The 27,095-nt window shown below is 43.8% G+C and overlaps 1 protein-coding gene across 1 annotated transcript; it reads left to right on the forward strand.

The window, feature by feature from the left end:
- Window positions 1–8,706: 8,706 nt before the first annotated feature.
- lmln (leishmanolysin-like (metallopeptidase M8 family)) lies at window positions 8,707–23,848 on the forward strand (the record flags this gene model as incomplete). Its single annotated transcript, XM_034227223.1, is given in 8 exon segments — window positions 8,707–8,824; window positions 9,590–9,697; window positions 14,437–14,624; window positions 16,092–16,224; window positions 16,545–16,701; window positions 17,895–18,028; window positions 22,401–22,605; window positions 22,718–23,848. Coding segments are annotated over 8 exon segments (1,144 nt in total), but the record flags the coding sequence as incomplete, so codon positions are not given.
- Between the last annotated feature and the right edge of the window lie 3,247 nt (window positions 23,849–27,095).

Genomic DNA, 27,095 nt, shown 5'->3' on the forward strand with positions numbered 1-27,095 from the left:
CCCTCTTCTTCATGTCTCTTCTACATCAACATGTGTCCCCTCTTCTTCAGGTCTCTTCTACATCAACATGTGTCCCCTCTTCTTCAATGTCTCTTCTACATCAACATGTTGTCCCCTCTTCTTCATGTCTCTTCTACATCAACATGTGTCCCCTCTTCTTCATGTCTCTTCTACATCAACATGTGTCCCCTCTTCTTCATGTCTCTTCTACATCAACATGTGTCCCCTCTTCTTCATGTCTCTTCTCTTACATCAACATGTGTCCCCTCTTCTTCATGTCTCTTCTTACATCAACATGTGTCCCCTCTTCTTCATGTCTCTTCTACATCAACATGTGTCCCCCTCTTCTTCATGGTCCTCTTCTACATCAACATGTGTCCCCTCTTCTTCATGTCTCTTCTACATCAACATGTGTCCCCTCTTCTCCATGTCTCTTCTACATCAACATGTGTCCCCTCTTCCTGTCATGTCTCTTCTTACATCAACATGTGTCCCCTCTTCTTCATGTCTCTTCTACATCAACATGTGTCCCCTCTTCTTCATGTTCTCTTCTACATCAACATGTGTCCCCCTCTTCTTCATGTCTCTTCTACATCAACATGTGTCCCCTCTTCTTCATGTCCTCTTCTACATCAACATGTGTCCCCTCTTCTTCATGTCTCTTCTACATCAACATGTGTCCCCTCTTCTTCATGTCTCTTCTACTACATCAACATGTGTCCCCTCTTCTTCATGTCTCTTCTACATCAACATGTGTCCCCTCTTCTTCATGTCTCTTCTACATCAACATGTGTCCCCTCTTCTTCATGTCTCTTCTACATCAACATGTGTCCCCTCTTCTTCATGTCTCTTCTACATCAACATGTGTCCCCTCTTCTTCATGTCTCTTCTACATCAACATGTGTCCCTCTTCTTCATGTCTCTTCTACATCAACATGTGTCCCCTCTTCTTCATGTCTCTTCTACATCAACATGTGTCCCCTCTTCTTCATGTCTCTTCTACATCAACATGTGTCCCCATCTTCTTCATGTCTCTTCTACATCAACATGTGTCCCCTCTTCTTCATGTCTCTTCTACAATCAACATGTGTCCCCTCTTCTTCATGTCTCTTCTACATCAACATGTGTCCCCTCTTCTTCATGTCTCTTCTACATCAACATGTGTCCCCTCTTCTTCATGTCTCTTCTACATCAACATGTGTCCCCTCTTCTTCATGTCTCTTCTACATCAACATGTGTCCCCTCTTCTTCATGTCTCTTCTACATCAACATGTGTCCCCTCTTCTTCATGTCTCTTCTACATCAACATGTGTCCCCTCTTCTTCATGTCTCTTCTACATCAACATGTGTCCCCTCTTCTTCATGTCTCTTCTACATCAACATGTGTCCCCTCTTCTTCATGTCTCTTCTACATCAACATGTGTCCCCTCTTCTTCATGTCTCTTCTACATCAACATGTGTCCCCTCTTCTTCATGTCTCTTCTACATCAACATGTGTCCCCTCTTCTCCATGTCTCTTCTACATCAACATGTGTCCCCTCTTCTTCATGTCTCTTCTACATCAACATGTGTCCCCTCTTCTTCATGTCTCTTCTACATCAACATGTGTCCCCTCTTCTTCATGTCTCTTCTACATCAACATGTGTCCCCTCTTCTTCATGTCCCCTCTTCTTCATGTCTCTTCTACATCAACATGTGTCCCCTCTTCTTCATGTCTCTTCTACATCAACATGTGTCCCCTCTTCTTCATGTCTCTTCTACATCAACATGTGTCCCCTCTTCTTCATGTCTCTTCTACATCAACATGTGTCCCCTCTTCTTCATGTCTCTTCTACATCAACATGTGTCCCCTCTTCTTCATGTCTCTTCTACATCAACATGTGTCCCCTCTTCTTCATGTCTCTTCTACATCAACATGTGTCCCCTCTTCTTCATGTCTCTTCTACATCAACATGTGTCCCCTCTTCTCATGTCTCTTCTACATCACATGTGTCCCCTCTTCTTCATGTCTCTTCTACATCAACATGTGTCCCCTCTTCTTCATGTCTCTTCTACATCAACATGTGTCCCCTCTTCTTCATGTCTCTTCTACATCAACATGTGTCCCCTCTTCTCATGTCTCTTCTACATCAACATGTGTCCCCTCTTCTCCATGTCTCTTCTACATCAACATGTGTCCCCTCTTCTTCCATGTCTCTTCTTACATCAACATGTGTCCCCTCTTCTTCATGTCTCTTCTACATCAACATGTGGTCCCCTCTTCTTCATGTCCTTCTACATCAACATGTGTCCCCTCTTCTTCATGTCTCTTCTACATCAACATGTGTCCCCTCTTCTCATGTCTCTCTACATCAACATGTGTCCCCTCTTCTCCATGTCTCTTCTACATCAACATGTGTCCCTCTTCTTCATGTCTCTTCTACATCAACATGTGGTCCCCTCTTCTTCATGTCTCTTCTACATCAACATGTGTCCCCTCTTCTTCATGTCTCTTCTACATCAACATGTGTCCCCCTCTTCTTCATGTCTCTTCTACATCAACATGTGTCCCCTCTTCTTCATGTCTCTTCTACATCAACATGTGTCCCCTCTTCTTCCATGTCTCTTCTACATCAACATGTGTCCCACTCTTCTTCATGTCTCTTCTACATCAACATGTGTCCCCTCTTCTTCATGTCCTCTTCTACATCAACATGTGTCCCCTCTTCTTCATGTCTCTTCTACATCAACATGTGTCCCCTCTTCTTCATGTCTCTTCTACATCAACATGTGTCCCCTCTTCTTCATGTCTCTTCTACATCAACATGTGTCCACCTCTTCTTCATGTCTCTTCTACATCAACATGTGTCCCCTCTTCTTCATGTCTCTTCTACATCAACATGTGTCCCCCTCTTCTTCATGTCTCTTCTACATCAACATGTGTCCCCTCTTCTTCATGTCTCTTCTACATCAACATGTGTCCCCTCTTCTTCATGTCTCTTCTACATCAACATGTGTCCCCTCTTCTTCATGTCTCTTCTACATCAACATGTGTCCCCTCTTCTTCATGTCTCTTCTACATCAACATGTGTCCCCCTCTTCTTCATGTCTCTTCTACATCAACATGTGTCCCCCTCTTCTTCATGTCTCTTCTACATCAACATGTGTCCCCTCTTCTTCATGTCTCTTCTACATCAACATGTGTCCCCTCTTCTTCATGTCTCTTCTACATCAACAATGTGTCCCCTCTTCTTCATGTCTCTTCTACATCAACATGTGTCCCCTCTTCTTCATGTCTCTTCTACATCAACATGTGTCCCCTCTTCTTCATGTCTCTTCTACATCAACATGTGTCCCCTCTTCTTCATGTCTCTTCTCTACATCAACATGTGTCCCCCTCTTCTTCATGTCTCTTCTACATCAACATGTGTCCCCTCTTCTTCATGTCTCTTCTACATCAACATGTGTCCCCTCTTCTTCATGTCTCTTCTACATCAACATGTGTCCTCCTCTTCTTCATTGTCTCTTCTACATCAAACATGTGTCCCCTCTTCTTCATGTCTCTTCTACATCAACATGTGTCCCCTCTTCTTCATGTCTCTTCTACATCAACATGTGTCCCCTCTTCTTCATGTCTCTTCTACATCAACATGTGTCCCCCTCTTCTTCATGTCTCTTCTACATCAACATGTGTCCCCTCTTCTTCATGTCTCTTCTACATCAACATGTGTCCCCTCTTCTTCATGTCTCTTCTACATCAACATGTGTCCCCTCTTCTTCATGTCTCTTCTACATCAACATGTGTCCCCCAATCTTCTTCATGTCTCTTCTACATCAAATTTTTGCTATGTTGTCCCCCTCTTCTTCATGTTCTTCTACATCAACATGTGTCCCCCTCTTCTTCATGTATCTTCTACATCAACATGTGTCCCCTCTTCTTCATGTCTCTTCTACATCAACCATGTGTCCCCTCTCTTCAATGTTCTCTTCTACATCAACAGGTGTCCCCTCTGCTCCATGTCTCTTCTACATCAACATGTGTCCCCTCTTCTTCATGTCTCTTCCTACATCAACATGTGGTCCCCTCTTCTTCATGTCTCTTCTACAATCAACATGGTGTCCCCTCTTCTTCATGTCTCTTCTACATCAACATGTGTCCCCTCTTCTTCATGTCTCTTCTACATCAACATGTGTCCCCTCTTCTTCATGTCTCTTCTACATCACATTGTCCCCTCTTCTTCTTCATGTCTCTTCTACATCAACATGTGTCCCCTCTTCTTCATGTCTCTTCTACATCAACATGTGTCCCCTCTTCTTCATGTCTCTTCTACATCAACATGTGTCCCCTCTTCTTCATGTCTCTTCTACATCAACATGTGTCCCCTCTTCTTCATGTCTCTTCTACATCAACATGTGTCCCCTCTTCTTCATGTCTCTTCTACATCAACATGTGTCCCCTCTTCTTCATGTCTCTTCTACATCAACCTGTTGTCCCCTCTTCTTCATGTCTCTTCTACATCAACATGTGTCCCCTCTTCTTCATGTCTCTTCCTACATCAACATGTGTCCCTCTTCTTCATGTCTCTTCTACATCAACATGTGTCCCCTCTTCTTCATGTCTCTTCTACATCAACATGTGTCCCCTCTTCTTCATGTCTCTTCTACATCAACATGTGTCCCCTCTTCTTCATGTCTCTTCTACATCAACATGTGTCCCCTCTTCTTCATGTCTCTTCTACATCAACATGTGTCCCCTCTTCTTCATGTCTCTTCTACATCAACATGTGTCCCCTCTTCTCATGTCTCTTCTACATCAACATGTCCTCTTCTTCTCTCACATGTGTCCTCTTCTTGCATGTCCTATTCTACATCAACATGTGTCCCCCTCTTTCTTCATGTCTCTTCTACATCAACATGTGTCCCTCTTCTTCATGTCTCTTCTACATCAACATGTGTCCCCTCTTCTTCATGTCTCTTCTACATCAAGCATGTGTCCCCTCTTCTTCATGTCTCTTCTACATCAACATGTGTCCCCTCTTCTTCATGTCTCTTCTACATCAACATGTGGTCCCCTCTTCTTCATGTCTCTTCTACATCAACATGTGTCCCCTCTTCTTCATGTCTCTTCTACATCAACATGTGTCCCCTCTTCTTCATGTCTCTTCTACATCACATGTGTCCCCTCTTCTTCATGTCTCTTCTACATCAACATGTGGTCCCCTCTTCTTCATGTCTCTCTACATCAACATGTGTCCCCTCTTCTTCATGTCTCTTCTTACATCAACATGTGTCCCCTCTTCTTCATGTCTCTTTACATCAACATTTTCTTCTACATTAACAAGTGTCCCCTTTCTTCATGTCTCTTCTTACATCAAACCATGTGTCCCCTCTTCTTCTTCTTCATGTCCTCTCTTATCTACATCAACACTGTGTCCCCCTCTTCTTCATGTCTCTTCTACATCAACATGTGTCCCCTCTTCTTCATGTCTCTTCTACAATCAAACATGTGTCCCCTCTTCTTCATGTCCTTCTACATCAACATGTGTCCCCTCTTCTTCATGTCTCTTCTACATCACATGTGTCCCCTCTTCTTCATGTCTCTTCTACATCAACCATGTGTCCCCTCTTCTTCATGTCTCTTCTACAATCAACCATGGGTCCCCTCTTCTTCATGTCTCTTCTATCATCAAACCATGTTGTCCCCTCTCTTTCATTCTCTTCTACATCAACATGTGTCCCTCTTCTTCATGTCTCTTCTACATCAACATGTGTCGTCCCCTCTTCTTTCATGTCTCTTCTACATCAACATAGTGTCCTCCTCTTCTTCATGTCTCTTCTACATCAACATGTGTCCCCGGTCTTCTCCATGTCTCTATCTACATCAACATGTGTTCCCCTCTTCTTCATGTATCTCTACTCAACTGTGTCCCCTCTTCTTCTGTCTCGGTCTCCAACACATGTGTCCCCGCTTCGTTCTGTCCTCTTCTACATCAAACATGTGTCACCCTCTTCTTCATATCTATTCCACAATCAACATGTGTTCCCCTCTTCTTCTTCATGTCCCTCTCCTTCTACATCAACATGTGTCCCCTCTTCTTTCTGTCTCTTCTACATCAACATGTGTCCCCTCTTCTTCATTTCAATGTCCTCGTCTTACATCAACATGTGTCCCCCTCTTCTTCATGTCTCTTTACATCAACATGGTCCCCTCTTCTTCATGTCTCTTCTTACATTAACAGTGTCCCCTCTTCTTTCATGTCTCTTCTCATCACACTGTGTCCCCATCTTCTTCATGTCTCTTCTACATCAACACGTGTCCCCTCTTCTTCATGTCTCTTCTACATCAACACGGTGTCCCCTCTTCTTCATGTCTCTTCTACATCAACATGTGTCCCCTCTTCTTCATGTCTCTTTCTACATCAACATGTGTCCCCTCTTCTTCATGTCTCTTCTACATCAACATGTGTCCCCTCTTCTTTCATGTCTCTTCTACATCAACCTGTGTCCCTCTTCTTCATGTCTCTTCTACATCAACATGTGTCCCCTCTTCTTCATGTCTCTTCTACATCAACATGTGTCCCCTTCTTCTTATCATGTCTCTTCTACATCAACATGTTGTCCCCTCTTCTTCATGTCTCTTCTACATCAACACGTGTCCCCTCTTCTTCATGTCTCTTCTTCATCAACATGTGTCCCCTCTTCTTCATGTCTCTTCTACCTCAACACGTGTCCCCTCTTCTTCATGTCTCTTCTTCATCAACATGTGTCCCCTCTTCTTCATGTCTCTTCTACATCAACATGTGTCCCCTCTTCTTCAGTCTCTTTACATTCAACATGTGATCCCCCTTCTTTCAGTCTCTTACCCCCCCCCCCTGTACCTTCTATCATGTCTCTTCTACATCAACATGTGTCCCCTCTTCTTCATGTCCTCTTCTACATCAACATGTGTCCCCTCTTCTTCATGTCTCTTCTCTTCATCAACATGTGTCCCCTCTTCTTCATGTCTCTTCTACATCAACATGTGTCCCCTCTTCTCTATGTCTCTTCTACATCACATGTGTCCCCTCTTCTCTATGTCTCTCTACATCAAACATGTGTCCCTCTTCTCCATGTCTCTTCTACATCAACATGTGTCCCCTCTTCTTCATGTCTCTTCTACATCAACATGTGTCCCCTCTTCTCCATGTCTCTTCTACATCAACATGGGTCCCTCTTCTTCATGTCTCTTCTACATCAACATGTGTCCCCTCTGTGGAAAGAGACTCTGAAAGTTTCAGGAACAAAGATTCTCTCTCTTTTTGATCCATTTCTATAAAAACCTGTCTGAAAATGAGCTGATCAGATTTTGGCCACTTGATGATGTCATAACGATGTGTTGTCTTGTGTAACCATTAGCCAATCAGCAACCAAGGTAACCCCCCCCCCCCTTATCACCTGAATCTCCTCTGGCTCCTACCTTATCTTCATCTAAAGCAGTGGTTCCCAAACGGTGTGCAGCGGGATTTTGTGCCAACCATACGTTATTATTGCAATATACAACTACACAAAAATAATGTTTTTACTATAATATCAGTACTTTGTAGGTTTATATGTACGTAATCTGCGCGACTTGCGCGTCCACATCTCCACGTGCAGTGCTGCATAAACATGGCTGAGTCAGCGATAACTCTCGAGGGGTGGAGGTATGCCCATTACTTTGAGTTCGTCCGAAGAATAGACAGGAATGTGACGGTGAGGTGCAAACTGTGTCCAGGCCAGAAGCTGTTATCCACTGCTGGAAACACCACGTGGTCAAACCTCAACAAGCACCTGCAAAGAACACATGCTAAGGTGAAGCTACCGCACACGCTATGTGTTGTTTGTTTATATCACGCAGTATGTTCTTCTTCTCTGTCTTCCGGTTGTTGCCTGTTTTGAATGACTAATACACACTACCGCCGCCTGCTGGTAAGGAAAGTTATTGCCACTCACGCATGCGCAGTTCGTACGTGCTCGGCGAGTAAAGTAACGAGTTACTTTATGTAGATAGTAACGAAGTAGTGTAATATATTACTTTTTTTAAAGTAATATGTAATATATTTAAAACAAATTAGTAACGACCCCATCTCTGGAGTTGGCGTTCTCTACTCTGGTTTACATGAAGAACAACAGGAGGTCACGGCTCTCTGTTGAGCAGGACTTGCGAGTGGCCCTCTCCTCAGTGCCACCAAGGATTAAAACATTCTGCGCGCCTCGACAGGCACATGTTTCTCACTCATTTGTAAGTCGGCAAAATATTTACAATAGCACATGTTTCAATGCTGATTGCTGAAATGTTAATTGTGTGACCTGTCTGGTTTAAATGAGTGTGTTGCTTCTTTGATGAAGCCTAATTTGATAAAGTTTCAAATTAATTTCTGAAATATTTCGTTAATAAATATTTCATGAGTAATATAGTTGTCTTTGTCACATTTTATTTGGCATTAGTAAATAATTAAGCACATTTACAGATATGAGTGATAACACGTGTTATAAGGGCTATTTTGCACAATAGGTGTGCCTTGAGATTTTTACTTGTCCTTTGGTGTGCCTTGGGCACCTGGATATATTGATGAAGAACAGGATGATAGGGGACCTTTAAAATGCATTTCAGAGAGGCAGGCGTTGGATGGGAAGGAATATTATTCAAACTAAAATGGACGATGTGTTGGCGCCTTGTTGTAGTAACGTTTCCTCCTGTGTGTGCAGCCTGGGTCTGTACCAGTGGAGCGAGGCGGTGATCCGGAGGGTGGTCCGGCTGTGGGACATCAGAGGAGGAGAGATGGTCCGACACCAGGTCCACGTGCTGGTGACCCCCCGCGTCGTGGTGAGAGACCCCAACATCCCCCACCTAACATGTCCTTAGTGCCTCAGAAAACCCCTGATTGCAGTCTCTCAAATGCTCGTATTAAAGTTAAATCATTATCTCTGATATTTGGATCGTGGGTAAGACAGAAAAGACATTTAGAGATTCACAATTATTTTACTTTTCTGACATTTTATAGACTATTCATGTCAGTGTTTCCGCCAGACCAGGGCTGAGAGGGCGTCAAACTCGATCTTCTCTCGAATTATAATTTGTTTTGGACGCGCTCGAGTTCAGGGCGTCCCGAGCTGAATGAGGGCGTCACGTGACGGCAAGACGCCCCCCTGGCGGAAACGCTGACTCATGTCCTTAGTGTCTCAGTTTACCAAAGTACAGCGATCTCAAAGCCTGCTTGTTGTTCATATCACATTTCACACGGAGAAACTTGCAGGAAATGACGTCTTATGGCAGTATTTTCTGATTTCTGGAACGATGCAAAGAGATATCCCTCTGTGGAAACATCTGGCTCTAACATGTCAACAACAGGAAACACGAACCTGGCTCTATCACATGATCACCTTTCTGTGAGGGCAATGTATGCAAATAAACACATATCTAATAAGAGAATGCCTCATTAGCATATTTAAACATTACTATATAGAAAACTGGAGGATTTGTCTTAGATTGCATTTTAATATTTTTGGAAAACATCTCCTTAAGCCGTGGGAAAATATAACAAGAAAAGAGAAAACAATAATGAAAACATATCAATATCTGTGTCTGCAGGAGGAGGCCCGGAGACACTTTAACTGTCCCATCCTGGAGGGCATGGAGCTGGAGAACCAGGGGGGAACCGGGACGGAGCTGAACCACTGGGAGAAGAGACTGCTGGAGGTCTGACACTCTAACATTAGCCACCTTTAGCTTAGCGGTGGTGAAGTCATGTGACTGTGCTGTAGTTCCTTTATAGCCCAACATTAGCCTCCTTTAGCTTAGCGGTGGTGACGTGAAGTCATGTGACCGTGCTGTAGTTCCTTTATAGCCCAACATTAGCCTCCTTTAGCTTAGCGGTGGTGACGTGAAGTCATGTGACCGTGCTGTAGTTCCTTTATAGCCCAACATTAGCCACCTTTACCTTAGCGGTGGTGACGTGAAGTCATGTGACCGTGCTGTAGTTCCTTTATAGCCCAACATTAGCCTCCTTTAGCTTAGCGGTGGTGACGTGAAGTCATGTGACCGTGCTGTAGTTCCTTTATAGCCCAACATTAGCCACCTTTACCTTAGCGGTGGTGACGTGAAGTCATGTGACCGTGCTGTAGTTCCTTTATAGCCCAACATTAGCCTCCTTTAGCTTAGCGGTGGTGAAGTCATGTGACTGTGCTGTAGTTCCTTTATAGCCCAACATTAGCCTCCTTTAGCTTAGCGGTGGTGACGTGAAGTCATGTGACCGTGCTGTAGTTCCTTTATAGCCCAACATTAGCCTCCTTTAGCTTAGCGGTGGTGAAGTTATGTGACTGTGCTGTAGTTCCTTTATAGCCCAACATTAGCCACCTTTAGCTTAGCGGTGGTGAAGTCATGTGACTGTGCTGTAGTTCCTTTATAGCCCAACATTAGCCTCCTTTAGCTTAGCGGTGGTGACGTGAAGTCATGTGACCGTGCTGTAGTTCCTTTATAGCCCAACATTAGCCACATTTAGCTTAGCGGTGGTGACGTGAAGTCATGTGACCGTGCTGTAGTTCCTTTATAGCCCAACATTAGCCTCCTTTAGCTTAGCGGTGGTGACGTGAAGTCATGTGACCGTGCTGTAGTTCCTTTACAGCCCAACATTAGCCTCCTTTAGCTTAGCGGTGGTGACGTGAAGTCATGTGACCGTGCTGTAGTTCCTTTATAGCCCAACATTAGCCTCCTTTAGCTTAGCGGTGGAGACGTGAAGTCATGTGACCGTGCTGTAGTTCCTTTATAGCCCAACATTAGCCTCCTTTAGCTTAGCGGTGGAGACGTGAAGTCATGTGACCGTGCTGTAGTTCCTTTATAGCCCAACATTAGCCTCCTTTAGCTTAGCGGTGGTGACGTGAAGTCATGTGACCGTGCTGTAGTTCCTTTATAGCCCAACATTAGCCTCCTTTAGCTTAGCGGTGGTGACGTGAAGTCATGTGACCGTGCTATAGTTCCTTTATAGCCCAACATTAGCCTCCTTTAGCTTAGCGGTGGTGACGTGAAGTCATGTGACCGTGCTATAGTTCCTTTATAGCCCAACATTAGCCTCCTTTAGCTTAGCGGTGGAGACGTGAAGTCATGTGACCGTGCTGCAGTTCTTTTATAGCCCAACATTAGCCTCCTTTAGCTTAGCGGTGGAGACGTGAAGTCATGTGACCGTGCTGTAGTTCCTTTATAGCCCAACATTAGCCTCCTTTAGCTTAGCGGTGGTGACGTGAAGTCATGTGACCGTGCTGTAGTTCCTCTATAGCCCAACATTAGCCTCCTTTAGCTTAGCGGTGGTGACGTGAAGTCATGTGACCGTGCTGTAGATCCTTTATAGCCCAACATTAGCCGCCTTTAGCTTAGCGGTGGTGACGTGAAGTCATGTGACCGTGCTGTAGTTCCTTTATAGCCCAACATTAGCCTCCTTTAGCTTAGCGGTGGTGACGTGAAGTCATGTGACCGTGCTGTAGTTCCTTTATAGCCCAACATTAGCCACCTTTACCTTAGCGGTGGTGACGTGAAGTCATGTGACCGTGCTGTAGTTCCTTTATAGCCCAAAATTAGCCACCTTTAGCTTAGCGGTGGTGAAGTCATGTGACTGTGCTGTAGTTCCTTTATAGCCCAACATTAGCCTCCTTTAGCTTAGCGGTGGTGACGTGAAGTCATGTGACCGTGCTGTAGTTCTTTTATAGCCCAACATTAGCCTCCTTTAGCTTAGCGGTGGTGACGTGAAGTCATGTGACCGTGCTGTAGTTCCTTTACAGCCCAACATTAGCCTCCTTTAGCTTAGCGGTGGTGACGTGAAGTCATGTGACCGTGCTGTAGTTCCTTTATAGCCCAACATTAGCCACCTTTAGCTTAGCGGTTGTGACGTGAAGTCATGTGACCGTGCTGTAGTTCCTTTATAGCCCAACATTAGCCTCCTTTAGCTTAGCGGTGGTGAGGTGAAGTCATGTGACCGTGCTATAGTTCCTTTATAGCCCAACATTAGCCTCCTTTAGCTTATCGGTGGTGACGTGAAGTCATGTGACCGTGTTATAGTTCCTTTATAGCCCAACATTAGCCTCCTTTAGCTTAGCGGTGGAGACGTGAAGTCATGTGACCGTGCTGTAGTTCCTTTATAGCCCAACATTAGCCTCCTTTAGCTTAGCGGTGGAGACGTGAAGTCATGTGACCGTGCTGTAGTTCCTTTATAGCCCAACATTAGCCTCCTTTAGCTTAGCGGTGGTGACGTGAAGTCATGTGACCGTGCTGTAGTTCCTTTATAGCCCAACATTAGCTTCCTTTAGCTTAGCGGTGGCGACGTGAAGTCATGTGACCGTGCTGTAGTTCCTTTATAGCCCAACATTAGCCTCCTTTAGCTTAGCGGTGGTGACGTGAAGTCATGTGACCGTGCTGTAGTTCCTTTATAGCCCAACATTAGCCTCCTTTAGCTTAGCGGTGGTGACGTGAAGTCATGTGACCGTGCTGTAGTTCCTTTATAGCCCAACATTAGCCTCCTTTAGCTTAGCGGTGGTGACGTGAAGTCATGTGACCGTGCTATAGTTCCTTTATAGCCCAACATTAGCCTCCTTTAGCTTAGCGGTGGTGACGTGAAGTCATGTGACCGTGCTATAGTTCCTTTATAGCCCAACATTAGCCTCCTTTAGCTTAGCGGTGGAGACGTGAAGTCATGTGACCGTGCTGTAGTTCCTTTATAGCCCAACATTAGCCTCCTTTAGCTTAGCGGTGGAGACGTGAAGTCATGTGACCGTGCTGTAGTTCCTTTATAGCCCAACATTAGCCTCCTTTAGCTTAGCGGTGGTGACGTGAAGTCATGTGACCGTGCTGTAGTTCCTCTATAGCCCAACATTAGCCTCCTTTAGCTTAGCGGTGGTGACGTGAAGTCATGTGACCGTGCTGTAGATCCTTTATAGCCCAACATTAGCCGCCTTTAGCTTAGCGGTGGTGACGTGAAGTCATGTGACCGTGCTGTAGTTCCTTTATAGCCCAACATTAGCCTCCTTTAGCTTAGCGGTGGTGACGTGAAGTCATGTGACCGTGCTGTAGTTCCTTTATAGCCCAACATTAGCCTCCTTTAGCTTAGCGGTGGTGACGTGAAGTCATGTGACCGTGCTGTAGTTCCTTTATAGCCCAACATTAGCCACCTTTACCTTAGCGGTGGTGACGTGAAGTCATGTGACCGTGCTGTAGTTCCTTTATAGCCCAACATTAGCCTCCTTTAGCTTAGCGGTGGTGACGTGAAGTCATGTGACCGTGCTGTAGTTCCTTTATAGCCCAACATTAGCCACCTTTAGCTTAGCGGTGGTGAAGTCATGTGACTCTGCTGTAGTTCCTTTATAGCCCAACATTAGCCTCCTTTAGCTTAGCGGTGGAGACGTGAAGTCATGTGACCGTGCTGTAGTTCCTTTATAGCCCAACATTAGCCTCCTTTAGCTTAGCGGTGGTGACGTGAAGTCATGTGACCGTGCTGTAGTTCCTCAATAGCCCAACATTAGCCTCCTTTAGCTTAGCGGTGGTGACGTGAAGTCATGTGACCTTGCTGTAGATCCTTTATAGCCCAACATTAGCCGCCTTTAGCTTAGCGGTGGTGACGTGAAGTCATGTGACCGTGCTGTAGTTCCTTTATAGCCCAACATTAGCCTCCTTTAGCTTAGCGGTGGTGACGTGAAGTCATGTGACCGTGCTGTAGTTCCTTTATAGCCCAACATTAGCCACCTTTACCTTAGCGGTGGTGACGTGAAGTCATGTGACCGTGCTGTAGTTCCTTTATAGCCCAACATTAGCCTCCTTTAGCTTAGCGGTGGTGACGTGAAGTCATGTGACCGTGCTGTAGTTCCTTTATAGCCCAACATTAGCCTCCTTTAGCTTAGCGGTGGTGAAGTGAAGTCATTTGACCGTGATGTAGTTCCTCTATAGCCCAACATTAGCCACCTTTAGCTTAGCGGTGGTGACGTGAAGTTATGTGACCGTGCTGTAGTTCCTTTATTGCCCAACATTAGCCTCCTTTAGCTTAGCGGTGGTGACGTGAAGTCATGTGACCGTGCTGTAGTTCCTTTATAGCCCAACATTAGCCACCTTTAGCTTAGCGGTGGTGACGTGAAGTAATGTGACCGTGCTGTAGTTCCTTTATAGCCCAACAGTAGCCTCCTTTAGCTTATCGGTGGTGACGTGAAGTCATGTGACCGTGCTGTAGTTCCTTTATAGCCCAACATTAGCCTCCTTTAGCTTAGCGGTGGTGACGTGCGGTGCATGCAGACATAGTTGCAACAGATCCATAGGGCCAAATGCAAAGATATACACACATTGGTATTCAGACACATGAGCACGCAGAGATTCATCACTTTTGCCAAAGAAATGCCATGACACTGAAATGAGTGCACACTGCCAGACTTGCTCAGATCTTGCTCCTGATATCCTGTGCTCCTCAGAACGAGGCGATGACGGGCTCCCACACTCAGAACCGGGTGTTCTCGCGCCTCACGCTGGCCCTCATGGAGGATAGCGGCTGGTACAGAGCCAACTACAGCCTGGCAGAGCGGCTGGACTGGGGCCGGGGGCTCGGCTGCGACTTCGTGATGAAGAGCTGCAAGTTCTGGATGGACCGGCAGAGACAGAGGTCCGTGAGATCAGAGATAATGAAATCAGAGAAGCTAATATTTAATATAATGCGTGTAGAGCAACACAAACGAATGAAAGGAAAACCGTGTGTGTTGTGGCTCAGTGGATATTGTGCTGAACTTCGAATCAGGGGGTAGCAAGTTCGAGTCCCACTGCAGTCAGCATGTCGTTGTGTCCCTGAGACACTTCACCCCAAATTGCTCCTGTGGGGATTGTCCACAGAACTGAACAAAAATATAAATCTAAAACATTTTCTATATACACAAAATAACCATTTCTCTCAAATATTGTTCACAAGTCTGAAAAAATCTGTGAGGGTCCGAAAACCAGTCAGTATCTGGTGTGAGGGGTAGGGTTAGGGTAATGTTGTGAATCGAGTGGCCTGTGTTCGTCGTCCATAACATACGCCTGCCCATACCATAACCCCACCACCACCATGGGCCACTCGATTCACAACATTACGCTAACCCTACCCCTCACACCAGATACTGACTGGTTTTCTGAACCCCCCCAGACCCCCCCAATTTGAGGTGCGTAAAGTAGGTATCCAGGTTTGAAGGTATGGCGACGGTCTTATCAAGAGCTGTGTGCACCAAGATATCTTTTAAGTTCTTATTGCGACGGTACGCCATGATGGTATTGAAGGGGGTGAGTGAGGGGACGGTGGACTGCATAAAACGAAAATTGTGTTTGATGGACCTGTTAAAGGAACTAAGGTGGTGCGAAAAGGTAGTAATAAAGGTGATAAGGTTGGTGTCAGAAGGTGCTTTAGGTTCTATAGTAAATGGTGGTCACACCAGATACTGACTGGTTTTCGGACCCTCCCAGACCCCCCCAATAAAGCAAAACTGCACGTTTCAGAGTGGCCTTTTATTGTGGCCAGCCTAAGGCACACCTGTGCAATAATCATGCTGTCTAATCAGCATCTTGATATGCCACACCTGTGAGGTGGGATGGATTATCTCGGCAAAGGAGAAGTGCTCACTATCACAGATCTTTCAGATTTGTGAACAATATTTGAGAGAAATGGTTATTTTGTGTTTATAGAAAATGTTTTAGATCTTTGAGTTCATCTCATGAAGAATGGGAGCAAAAACAAAAGTGTTGCGTTTATATTTTTGTTCAGTGTATGTAAGTCGCTTTGGATGAAAGCGTCTAACATGTAATGTAGTAATGTGTGTTAATACTAGCTGAACATGACATTTCTATATATTTTTATGTTTCTAGTTATTGTGCTTTTTTATCTTGTTTTTAATTATGTTTTAATAATTTTACTCCTATTGTGTTGCTCTATATTATATGTGTTCCCTGTACAGCACTTTGGTCAACGGTGTGTGTGTGTGTGTGTGTGTGTGTGTGTGTGTGTGTGTGTGTGTGTGTGTGTGTGTGTGTGTGTGTGTGTGTGTGTGTGTGTGTGTGTGTGTGTGTGTGTGTGTGTGTGTGTGTGTGTGTGTGTGTGTGGCAGGCGCTCCTCAGTGACTCCATACTGTGACACAGTGAGAGCTTCTCCTCTGCAGCTCACCTGCAGACAGGACCAGCTGGCTGTGGCCGTCTGTAACCTGCAGAGATACAGTGAGGAGCTGCCACTGGAGTACCAGGTACACACACACATACATGCTCTCACACACACGCTCACACAGAGACAGACACACACACACATGGTCACACTGACACAGAGACAGTCACAGAGACATATACACACACTCACACTGACACAGAGACAGTCACAGAGACACACACACACACACACACACACATTATACACACATAAATAAGAATTTTACCCTGATTCTGCAGAAAGCTGTTTTTAGATATTTTGATGGTTATTTCCTGAGCATATCTTTCTGGCAGTTTGAGTTAATTTCACACTTCATACCTCTCTATTATACTGATGTGTGTTGACGTGTGTGTGTGTCAGTACTTTGACAGCATCCCAGACGTGCCCTCTGATCAGCTGGCGTTGTTCGGGGGGGCGGTGGAGATCGCAGACTTCTGTCCCTTCAGTCAGGAGTTCAGCTGGCACCTGAGTGGAGAATATCAGAGGAACTCGTACTGCAGGGTGTCCCTCAACCAGCCCGGTAACACACACTTACAACACACACTTATAACACACACTTACAACACACACTAACAACACACTAACAACACATTAATTCAGTACAAGATCCTCCTGATGACGTACAAAACCCTCCATAACCTGGCCCCCCCACCTGACTGACCTCCTCCACAGACACACTCCCACTCGCTCCCTCCGCTCTGCTACTGCCAACCTCCTGTCCCTCCCCACCCGGACCAACCTCAAGTCCTGGGGCGACAGAGCCTTCTCCGTTGCTGCACCCACCCTCTGGAACTCACTACCCCAATCCATCAGAGACTCTTCCTCCCTCACAGCATTCAAAACATCACTCAAAGCCCACCTGTTCAACACTGCATTCAACCACTGACCCCCCCCCCCCCTATTTTCTGTTCTGTTTATCTCTTTTTGTATTTCTTTGTTTTCTATTTTTTATTTTTTTATCTTAACTCTCTGTCAAAGCGTCTTTGAGTTTCATGACAAGCGCTATAAAAGTCCCATGTATTATTATTATTATTATTATTAATAATAATAACACACTAATGACACACTAACACACCAATAGCACAATAGCACACTAATAGCACACTTGTAACACATTAATATCACATTAATATATCCCCTCTGTGGAAACATCTGACTCCAACATGTCAACAACAACCTGGCTATCACATGATCACATTTCTCTGATGTATGCAATAAACACATATCTAATAAGAGAATGCCTCATTAGCATATTTAAACATTACTATATAGAAAACTGGAAGATTGGTTTTGCCTCATTCCCCCGTTTCATAAAGTGTGTTATCAGATCATGTTAAAGTGAGTGTTCTGTCATAGTGATGATTACTGTGGATGATATTCATGAAATGTACCATCAGTGTGAGATATGTGAAGTGTGTGTGTGTGTGTGTGTGTGTGTGTGTGTGTGTGTGTGTGTGTGTGTGTGTGTGTGTGTGTGTGTGTGTGTGTGTGTGTGTGTGTGTGTGTGTGTGTGTGTGTGTGTGTGTGTGTGGTGTGTGTGTGTGTGTGTGTGTGTGTGTGTGTGTGTGTGTGTGTGTGTGTGTGTGTGTGTGTGTGTGTGTGTGTGTGTGTGTGTGTGTGTGTGTGTGTGTGTGTGTGTGTGTGTGTGTGTGTTGTGTGTGTGTGTGTGTGTGTGTGTGTGTGTGTGTGTGTGTGTGTGTGGTGTGTGTTCCGACTGGTGGCGGCACTACGGGGCAGAGCAGTATGGATCGGACTCGGTGTGTTTGTACCAGAAGTCGGCCTTTATCATGGAGCAGTGCACGAGGAAGATGACGTATCCTGACTGGGGCTCCGGCTGCTACAAGGTCCCTAGATAACATTTAAATAACCCCATTGCACACTTTAAAGAGTCCTCTCCTGCTGATGTTCAGGTGTATATCAGTAAGTAGTATCTCTACTTTAAAGAGTCCTCTCCTGCTGATGTTCAGGTGTATATCAGTATGTAGTGTCTCTACTTTAAAGAGTTCTCTCCTGCCGATGTTCAGGTGTATATCAGTATGTAGTGTCTCTACTTTAAAGAGTCCTCTCCTGCTGATGTTCAGGTGTATATCAGTATGTAGTGTCTCTACTTTAAAGAGTCCTCTCCTGCTGATGTTCAGGTGTATATCAGTATGTAGTGTCTCTACTTTAAAGAGTCCTCTCCTGCTGATGGTCAGGTGTATATCAGTATGTAGTGTCTCTACTTTAAAGAGTCCTCTCCTGCTGATGTTCAGGTGTATATCAGTATGTAGTGTCTCTACTTTAAAGAGTCCTCTCCTGCTGATGTTCAGGTGTATATCAGTATGTAGTGTCTCTACTTTAAAGAGTCCTCTCCTGCTGATGTTCAGGTGTATATCAGTATGAAGTGTCTCTACTTTAAAGAGTCCTCTCCTGCTGATGTTCAGGTGTATATCAGTATGTAGTGTCTCTACTTTAAAGAGTCCTCTCCTGCTGATGTTCAGGTGTATATCAGTATGTAGTGTCTCTGCTTTAAAGAGTCCTCTCCTGCTGATGTTCAGGTGTATATCAGTATGTAGTGTCTCTGCTTTAAAGAGTCCTCTCCTGCTGATGTTCAGGTGTATATCAGTATGTAGTGTCTCTACTTTAAAGAGTCCTCTCCTGCTGATGTTCAGGTGTATATCAGTATGTAGCGTCTCTACTTTAAAGAGTCCTCTCCTGCTGATGTTCAGGTGTATATCAGTATGTAATGTCTCTACTTTAAAGAGTCCTCTCCTGCTGATGTTCAGGTGTATATCAGTATGTAGTGTCTCTACTTTAAAGAGTCCTCTCCTGCTGATGTTCAGGTGTATATCAGTATGTAGTGTCTCTACTTTAAAGAGTCCTCTCCTGCTGATTAGCAGGTGTATATCAGTATGTAGTGTCTCTACTTTAAAGAGTCCTCTCCTGCTGATGTTCAGGTGTATATCAGTATGTAGTGTCTCTACTTTAAAGAGTCCTCTCCTGCTGATGTTCAGGTGTATATCAGTATGTAGTGTCTCTACTTTAAAGAGTCCTCTCCTGCTGATGTTCAGGTGTATATCAGTATGTAGTGTCTCTACTTTAAAGAGTCCTCTCCTGCTGATGTTCAGGTGTATATCAGTATGTAGTGTCTCTACTTTAAAGAGTCCTCTCCTGCTGATGTTCAGGTGTATATCAGTATGTAGTGTCTCTGCTTTAAAGAGTCCTCTCCTGCTGATGTTCAGGTGTATATCAGTATGTAGTGTCTCTACTTTAAAGAGTCCTCTCCTGCTGATGTTCAGGTGTATATCAGTATGTAGTGTCTCTACTTTAAAGAGTCCTCTCCTGCTGATGTTCAGGTGTATATCAGTATGTAGTGTCTCTACTTTAAAGAGTCCTCTCCTGCTGATGTTCAGGTGTATATCAGTATGTAGTGTCTCTGCTTTAAAGAGTCCTCTCCTGCTGATGTTCAGGTGTATATCAGTATGTAGTGTCTCTACTTTAAAGAGTCCTCTCCTGCTGATGTTCAGGTGTATATCAGTATGTAGCGTCTCTACTTTAAAGAGTCCTCTCCTGCTGATGTTCAGGTGTATATCAGTATGTAATGTCTCTACTTTAAAGAGTCCTCTCCTGCTGATGTTCAGGTGTATATCAGTATGTAGTGTCTGTACTTTAAAGAGTCCTCTCCTGCTGATGTTCAGGTGTATATCAGTATGTAGTGTCTCTACTTTAAAGAGTCCTCTCCTGCTGATGTTCAGGTGTATATCAGTATGTAGTGTCTCTACTTTAAAGAGTCCTCTCCTGCTGATGTTCAGGTGTATATCAGTATGTAGTGTCTCTACTTTAAAGAGTTCTCTCCTGCTGATGTTCAGGTGTATATCAGTATGTAGTGTCTCTACTTTAAAGAGTCCTCTCCTGCTGATGTGCAGGTGTATATCAGTATGTAGTGTCTCTACTTTAAAGAGTCCTCTCCTGCTGATGTTCAGGTGTATATCAGTATGTAGTGTCTCTACTTTAAAGAGTCCTCTCCTGCTGATGTTCAGGTGTATATCAGTATGTAGAGTCTCTACTTTAAAGAGTCCTCTCCTGCTGATGTGCAGGTGTATATCAGTATGTAGTCTCTCTACTTTAAAGAGTCCTCTCCTGCTGATGTTCAGGTGTATATCAGTATGTAGTGTCTCTACTTTAAAGAGTCCTCTCCTGCTGATGTTCAGGTGTATATCAGTATGTAGTGTCTCTACTTTAAAGAGTCCTCTCCTGCTGATGTTCAGGTGTATATCAGTATGTAATGTCTCTACTTTAAAGAGTCCTCTCCTGCTGATGTTCTGGTGTATATCAGTATGTAGAGTCTCTACTTTAAAGAGTCCTCTCCTGCTGATGTTCAGGTGTATATCAGTATGTAGTCTCTCTACTTTAAAGAGTCCTCTCCTGCTGATGTTCAGGTGTATATCAGTATGTAGTGTCTCTACTTTAAAGAGTCCTCTCCTGCTGATGTTCAGGTGTATATCAGTATGTAGTGTCTCTACTTTAAAGAGTCCTCTCCTGCTGATGTTCAGGTGTATATCAGTATGTAGTGTCTCTACTTTAAAGAGTCCTCTCCTGCTGATGTTCAGGTGTATATCAGTATGTAGTGTCTCTACTTTAAAGAGTCCTCTCCTGCTGATGTTCAGGTGTATATCAGTATGTAGTGTCTCTACTTTAAAGAGTCCTCTCCTGCTGATGTTCAGGTGTATATCAGTATGTAGTGTCTCTACTGCTGATGTTCAGGTGTATATCAGTATGTAGTGTCTCTACTTTAAAGAGTCCTCTCCTGCTGATGTTTAGGTGTATATCAGTGTTTAGTGTCTCTACTTTAAAGAGTCCTCTCCTGCTGATGTTCAGGTGTATATCAGTATGTAGTGTCTCTACTTTAAAGAGTCCTCTCCTGCTGATGATCAGGTGTATATCAGTATGTAGTGTCTCTACTTTAAAGAGTCCTCTCCTGCTGATGTTCAGGTGTATATCAGTATGTAGTGTCTCTACTTTAAAGAGTCCTCTCCTGCTGATGTTCAGGTGTATATCAGTATGTAGTGTCTCTACTTTAAAGAGTCCTCTCCTGCTGATGTTCAGGTGTATATCAGTATGTAGTGTCTCTACTTTAAAGAGTCCTCTCCTGCTGATGTTCTGGTGTATATCAGTATGTAGTGTCTCTACTTTAAAGAGTCCTCTCCTGCTGATGTTCAGGTGTATATCAGTATGTAGTGTCTCTACTTTAAAGAGTCCTCTCCTGCTGATGTTCAGGTGTATATCAGTATTTAGTGTCTCTACTTTAAAGAGTCCTCTCCTGCTGATGTTCAGGTATATCAGTATGTAGTGTCTCTACTTTAAAGAGTCCTCTCTTGCTGATGTTCAGGTGTATATCAGTATGTAGTGTCTCTACTTTAAAGAGTCCTCTCCTGCTGATGTTCTGGTGTATATCAGTATGTAGTGTCTCTACTTTAAAGAGTCCTCTCCTGCTGATGTTCAGGTGAATATCAGTGTTTAGTGTCTCTACTTTAAAGAGTCCTCTCCTGCTGATGTTCAGGTGTATATCAGTATTTAGTGTCTCTACTTTAAAGAGTCCTCTCCTGCTGATGTTCAGGTATATCAGTATGTAGTGTCTCTACTTTAAAGAGTTCTCTCCTGCTGGTGTTCAGGTGTATATCAGTATGTAGTGTCTCTACTTTAAAGAGTCCTCTCCTGCTGATGTTCGGGTGTATATCAGTATGTAGTGTCTCTACTTTAAAGAGTCCTCTCCTGCTGATGTTCAGGTGTATATCAGTATGTAGTGTCTCTACTTTAAAGAGTCCTCTCCTGCTGATGTTCAGGTGTATATCAGTATGTAGAGTCTCTACTTTAAAGAGTCCTCTCCTGCTGATGTTCAGGTGTATATCAGTATGTAGTGTCTCTACTTTAAAGAGTCCTCTCCTGCTGATGTTCAGGTGTATATCAGTATGTAGTGTCTCTACTTTAAAGAGTCCTCTCCTGCTGATGTTCAGGTGTATATCAGTATGTAGTGTCTCTACTTTAAAGAGTCTTCTCCTGCTGATGTTCAGGCGTATATCAGTATGTAGTGTCTCTACTTTAAAGAGTCCTCTCCTGCTGATGTTCAGGTGTATATCAGTATGTAGTGTCTCTACTTTAAAGAGTCCTCTCCTGCTGATGTTCGGGTGTATATCAGTATGTAGTGTCTCTACTTTAAAGAGTCCTCTCTCTCTGCAGGTGCTGTGCTCTCCCTCTGGTCTCACAGTGTTTGTTCAGGATGTGTCGTACCTCTGCCTGAGAGCTGGTCAGCTGCTCAGTGTCAGTGTGAAGCTGAATGACTGGGTTTATAACGGACAGTTGATCTGCCCCACCTGCAAAGACTTCTGTGAACACTGCCCTCTCCAAGCCCCGCCCCTCAACACCTCCAGGAGCATTCCCATTGGTCAGTGGCACTGCTGCTCTTTTTTTTTCAGCTTAATGATAATATAGATAGATAGATGGATTCTTATTATTCTTATTTTTTTTAATATCTTGATAATTACCTTGTGTTACAGACCCGTGCTCCGGAGCTCCGGGGTTAGCCTTCACTCTGTGGCTCCTGATGCTCAACCTGCTCCCCCTGGTGGCCGGACTGAGGCTCTGCACCCACAGCTGATACATACATACACCGTCTCACACAGTCTCACAAACGCGACCGAAACACTGGCGGACTCGGGGCTCTTTTATCTCCTCTTTTCATTCCTTCTTCTATGGATCTTTTTACCGTAACAACGACGACAAAGAGCCGACCGCACGATATTTCTGCCTTTTCTATTGGCTCGTGGTGCAGCTGGAAGCCTTTCTACCCAGAATCCTCAGCTTTGTTTGCGCTGTTCTCTTCCATCGAGCCGTATCTAACAGCTGATTGCTTTGTGACTTCACCATAACGGTTGGTGCTCTCTTTACGAAGTGTTTCTACGATTTAAAGACTCTTTTTCAAATCAGACTTTTATTCTGAAAAGCCTACTTCCTGTGAGCGAGTGTGAGGTTTTGGAGCAGCCAGAGGTTTACATTTCTAACCAGATATATGACTCTTTCCTAAGAAGCACTTCCTGTTTTTAGAGGAAGTGTAACGGTTTATTAATAAGAGATGAGTTCAGAGTTTATTGTGAAGAAGATGGTCTGCATGAAAGCTCAGTAAAAGTCCCTTTCCAGAGTTACTTAACGCATCTTCTTAGGTATCGCATTCAAAATGATGCATTCAGGGTTCATTCAAGTAATTAATGTACAAAAAAACATCACTAATTGGAATTAAAATGTCTCAAATCATTTGTTTTTGACTAAATAAATACTAATACATTTTAAGATGGATTTTCTGGGTTGGTTTTTTCAGACGTGGCAATCTAAAATCACGTATTGGTCGAATATAATTTGTGATCCGGAAGAACTTACACATTAACAGCTAGAGGGGAAAGGGGGCGGGGCTACATAAGGTGATAAACTGCTCCTCTCACACTCGTCTCCCAACTAAAGGGTCTTTTTGACCTCTTCTAACAATCTGTAAACTCTCAGATCGGATGCTTTAGTTTCCTTGAGTCTCTTTGAGTCTCCTTGAGTCTCTCTGAGTCTCTATGAGTCTCTCTGAGTCTCTATGAGTCTCCTTGAGTCTCTTTGAGTCTCTTTGAGTCTCCTTAAGTCTCCTTAAGTCTCTCTGAGTCTCCTTGAGTCTCATTGAGTCTCCTTGAGTCTCTCTGAGTCTCTTTGAGTCTCATTGAGTCTCCTTGAGTCTCTCTGAGTCTCCTTGAGTCTCATTGAGTCTCTCTGAGTCTCCTTGAGTCTCTTTGAGTCTCCTTGAGTCTCTCTGAGTCTCCTTGAGTCTCATTGAGTCTCCTTGAGTCTCCTGGAGTCTCTTTGAGTCTCTCTGAGTCTCATTGAGTCTCCTTGAGTCTCCTTGAGTCTCCTGGAGTCTCCTGGAGTCTCATTGAGTCTCTCTGAGTCTCCTTGAGTCTCCTGGAGTCTCTTTGAGTCTCTCTGAGTCTCCTTGAGTCTCCTGGAGTCTCTTTGAGTCTCTCTGAGTCTCATTGAGTCTCATTGAGTCTCCTTGAGTCTCCTTGAGTCTCTCTGAGTCTCCTTGAGTCTCTCTGAGTCTCCTTGAGTCTCTTTGAGTCTCTATAGTCCCGACAGACTGAAGTCAGAACATGAGCTGAGATTATTACTGCTTTTATTTCTTCTGTTGGACACTGACCAACTGAACAGAAAGGAGAATAAGCCATGCTGTCCGTCACTCAGACCACCTGATGATGATGATGATGATGATGATGATGATGATGATGATGATGATGATGATGATGGTGATGATGATGACTCGTGTCATGTATTTGGAGAAGCTCACACTCTGAAATGTAAACACAATTTAGCCGCTTGCTTAAATCTGCAGCTCACTTTGATTTAAAATCATTTCCGATGATATTGCGTATAACAGACAAATGTACCTTAAAATGAACGAGCACACATGGATGCAACATAAATATGTGAGCTGGTTGGATCCCATCCTCTTCATCATCACCCCAATGCATCATGGGAAATGCAGTTTGTTCAGGTTTCCTGTCAGTGATTTAAAAACTGAAATCCTACGGTGCTTAAAGTCAGATGTATGATTTAGTCTCTGATGTGTTGTTGACCTCCGGAGGAGGGTTAGGGCCTGATGGGAGGTCTCTTTACATCTGACCGAAAGTACATGTTTGACTTCTGAGATCAAGTCAGAATTCAATATTTCAAAAAGATTCTCGGAATTCTGACTTTTTTTTCTCCAAATCTTAGACTTTTTTCTTGGAATTCTGACTTTTTTGTTTTCTCAGAATTTTGACGTTTTTTCTCTGAACTTAAAGAAAACAACCCTTTTGGTCGGATCCAAAACAAAGTGTCCCTAATCCTCTTCATCGTTTCTCTATTTTATTTTCGCAGTGAGAGCTGCTTGTTATTTAAAGTGTTTTCTAACGGTACGTCCACACGGCAGCGTGCGTTGAAGCATGCGACCAACAACCAATCGCATTAATGTCCTGCCCCGACACACAAGCACGCGGTTTGATTGGCTGGCGCTTCCGTCGACGCTTGAAAAGTTGAACATTTCTCAACTTTCGAAGCGAGCAACGGAGTCAAAGCGACTCGACGGAACCTCAATGCAGTTCGGCAAAGCGTGACGTCGCCCCATTCAAAGTGAATGGGGAGCATCTCCGTTGGAGCTGCCGTGTGGACGTACCGTAACTGAGAGCAGAGAGAAGTGATGTTTAACTCTGTGATGGAAACATGTTTAGTGTTGGAGAGACATGTCTTATTGACAGAATCTGCACCACGACCAAGTTTAACAAAAAGAGACCTGATGTTTTTCAGACTAAATGATGGTAAACTTTATTTATAATCTTTATTTAAGGATTTAATTCCAGAAAGATGTTTTGTGTTTAAGGTTCGTCTACATTTTAACATGAAATCAGAAACACAACCATTGAAAAGTTTTGACTTTGTTTTTTTTTTAATGTTTTTCTTTCATTTTAAAATGAATTAAAGTTCAAAGTTTGTTCGGACGATTTCCCAAAATGTGACTTTATTTTGCTTTATTTAAAAAAAACAACGTTTTTATAGAAATATATAAAAATACATATTTTTGCTATAAACACTACTAGCTTTGTTTAAAGGTCCGGACACACCAAGCCGATGTTGGCCGTCGATGGATGTCTGGCCGTCGATGAACGTCCTGTCGCCCTACTCAGATTGGTGTGTCCCGCACCGTCGTGTCTTTTCGGCCGTGTCGACACCTTGTTGAATCGGGAGGCTGTCGGCAAAAGAAATCACTCTGATTGGCTGTTCAGCTTAGCGAATCAGTGCATGAGAAGCGAGGTACGCAAGCAAACGATTAAGAAGGCACACAGACGGCTATTGTTTTTCCTTTTCATCTATCTGCTTCCAAGGGCTGATACCGCCAGTACCGCACGAAACATGTTTTCGATGGACGAGAGTGAAAATGGAACGCACGCTATTTGTTGTTTGTATATATCACGTAGTCTGTCTTCCGGTTGCCTCTTTTGAAAGACGAATACACACTACTGCCGCCTGCTGGTAAGGAGAGTTATTGCCACTCACGCATGTGCAGTGCGTACGTGCTACTTGGCCGTCGGCTGAAGTCTTTGCGGTGTGTTCCAGTGCGACTGTTTGGCCAGGAGACGTGAGGCGACAACAGTCGGGTCCGTCGGGACGTGTTCTTTGGTGTCAGCTTGGTGTGTCAGGGCCTTTAGAAACCACTTGGAACGACTGCTTTTCCAAAAAACATTTACCAAATTATTTCCCGAGATATTTCAACTTTTTGCTTAAAAAACTTTTTTTGTAAAATATTAAAAAACAATTCTGAACAAAGAAAGTTTTATTTCTCAAAATATTCCTTTTTTTTATATCTGATGCGAAGACAGTTGGACGGAACAAAAACGTTTTATTAATATTGAAATCCTCTAATGTTTCACCATCTGTTTGTTAAATGTTTATGAAGAATGAAATGTGAGTTTGAACATTGAAAGTTTGCTTCAGTGGAAACCTGAGCTATGCTCCTGTTCGAACTGAAAAAGGGCTGCTTTTGAAAGACAACGGAGACGTCCCAATAAACGTGTCTGAACCCCGGAGACGTGTCGCTCTGGTTCTGAAATAATCGATATCACTCGTCATTTAACCGTTGGTTTACAGAGGCTCTTAAAACTATATTTGATGTGTTTGGTCATTTGTTTCTGTATACATTCACTAATCAGTAAGTAGTACATTTTAAAACATCATTTGTTGTTTTAGGGGATCAAACTAATGTCTTGAGAATTAAGCTCTCAGTATTTCCTCACTTCCTGTCCTCTGGTCTGGAGGTCAATGGTGTTCTGAATGTGTTTCTGGTTATTTTCCTGAAATCAGGTCTGTTTGAAA

Source organism: Gymnodraco acuticeps, unplaced genomic scaffold, assembly GCF_902827175.1.
Source record: "Gymnodraco acuticeps unplaced genomic scaffold, fGymAcu1.1, whole genome shotgun sequence".
NCBI classification, from domain to species: Eukaryota; Metazoa; Chordata; class Actinopteri; order Perciformes; family Bathydraconidae; genus Gymnodraco; species Gymnodraco acuticeps.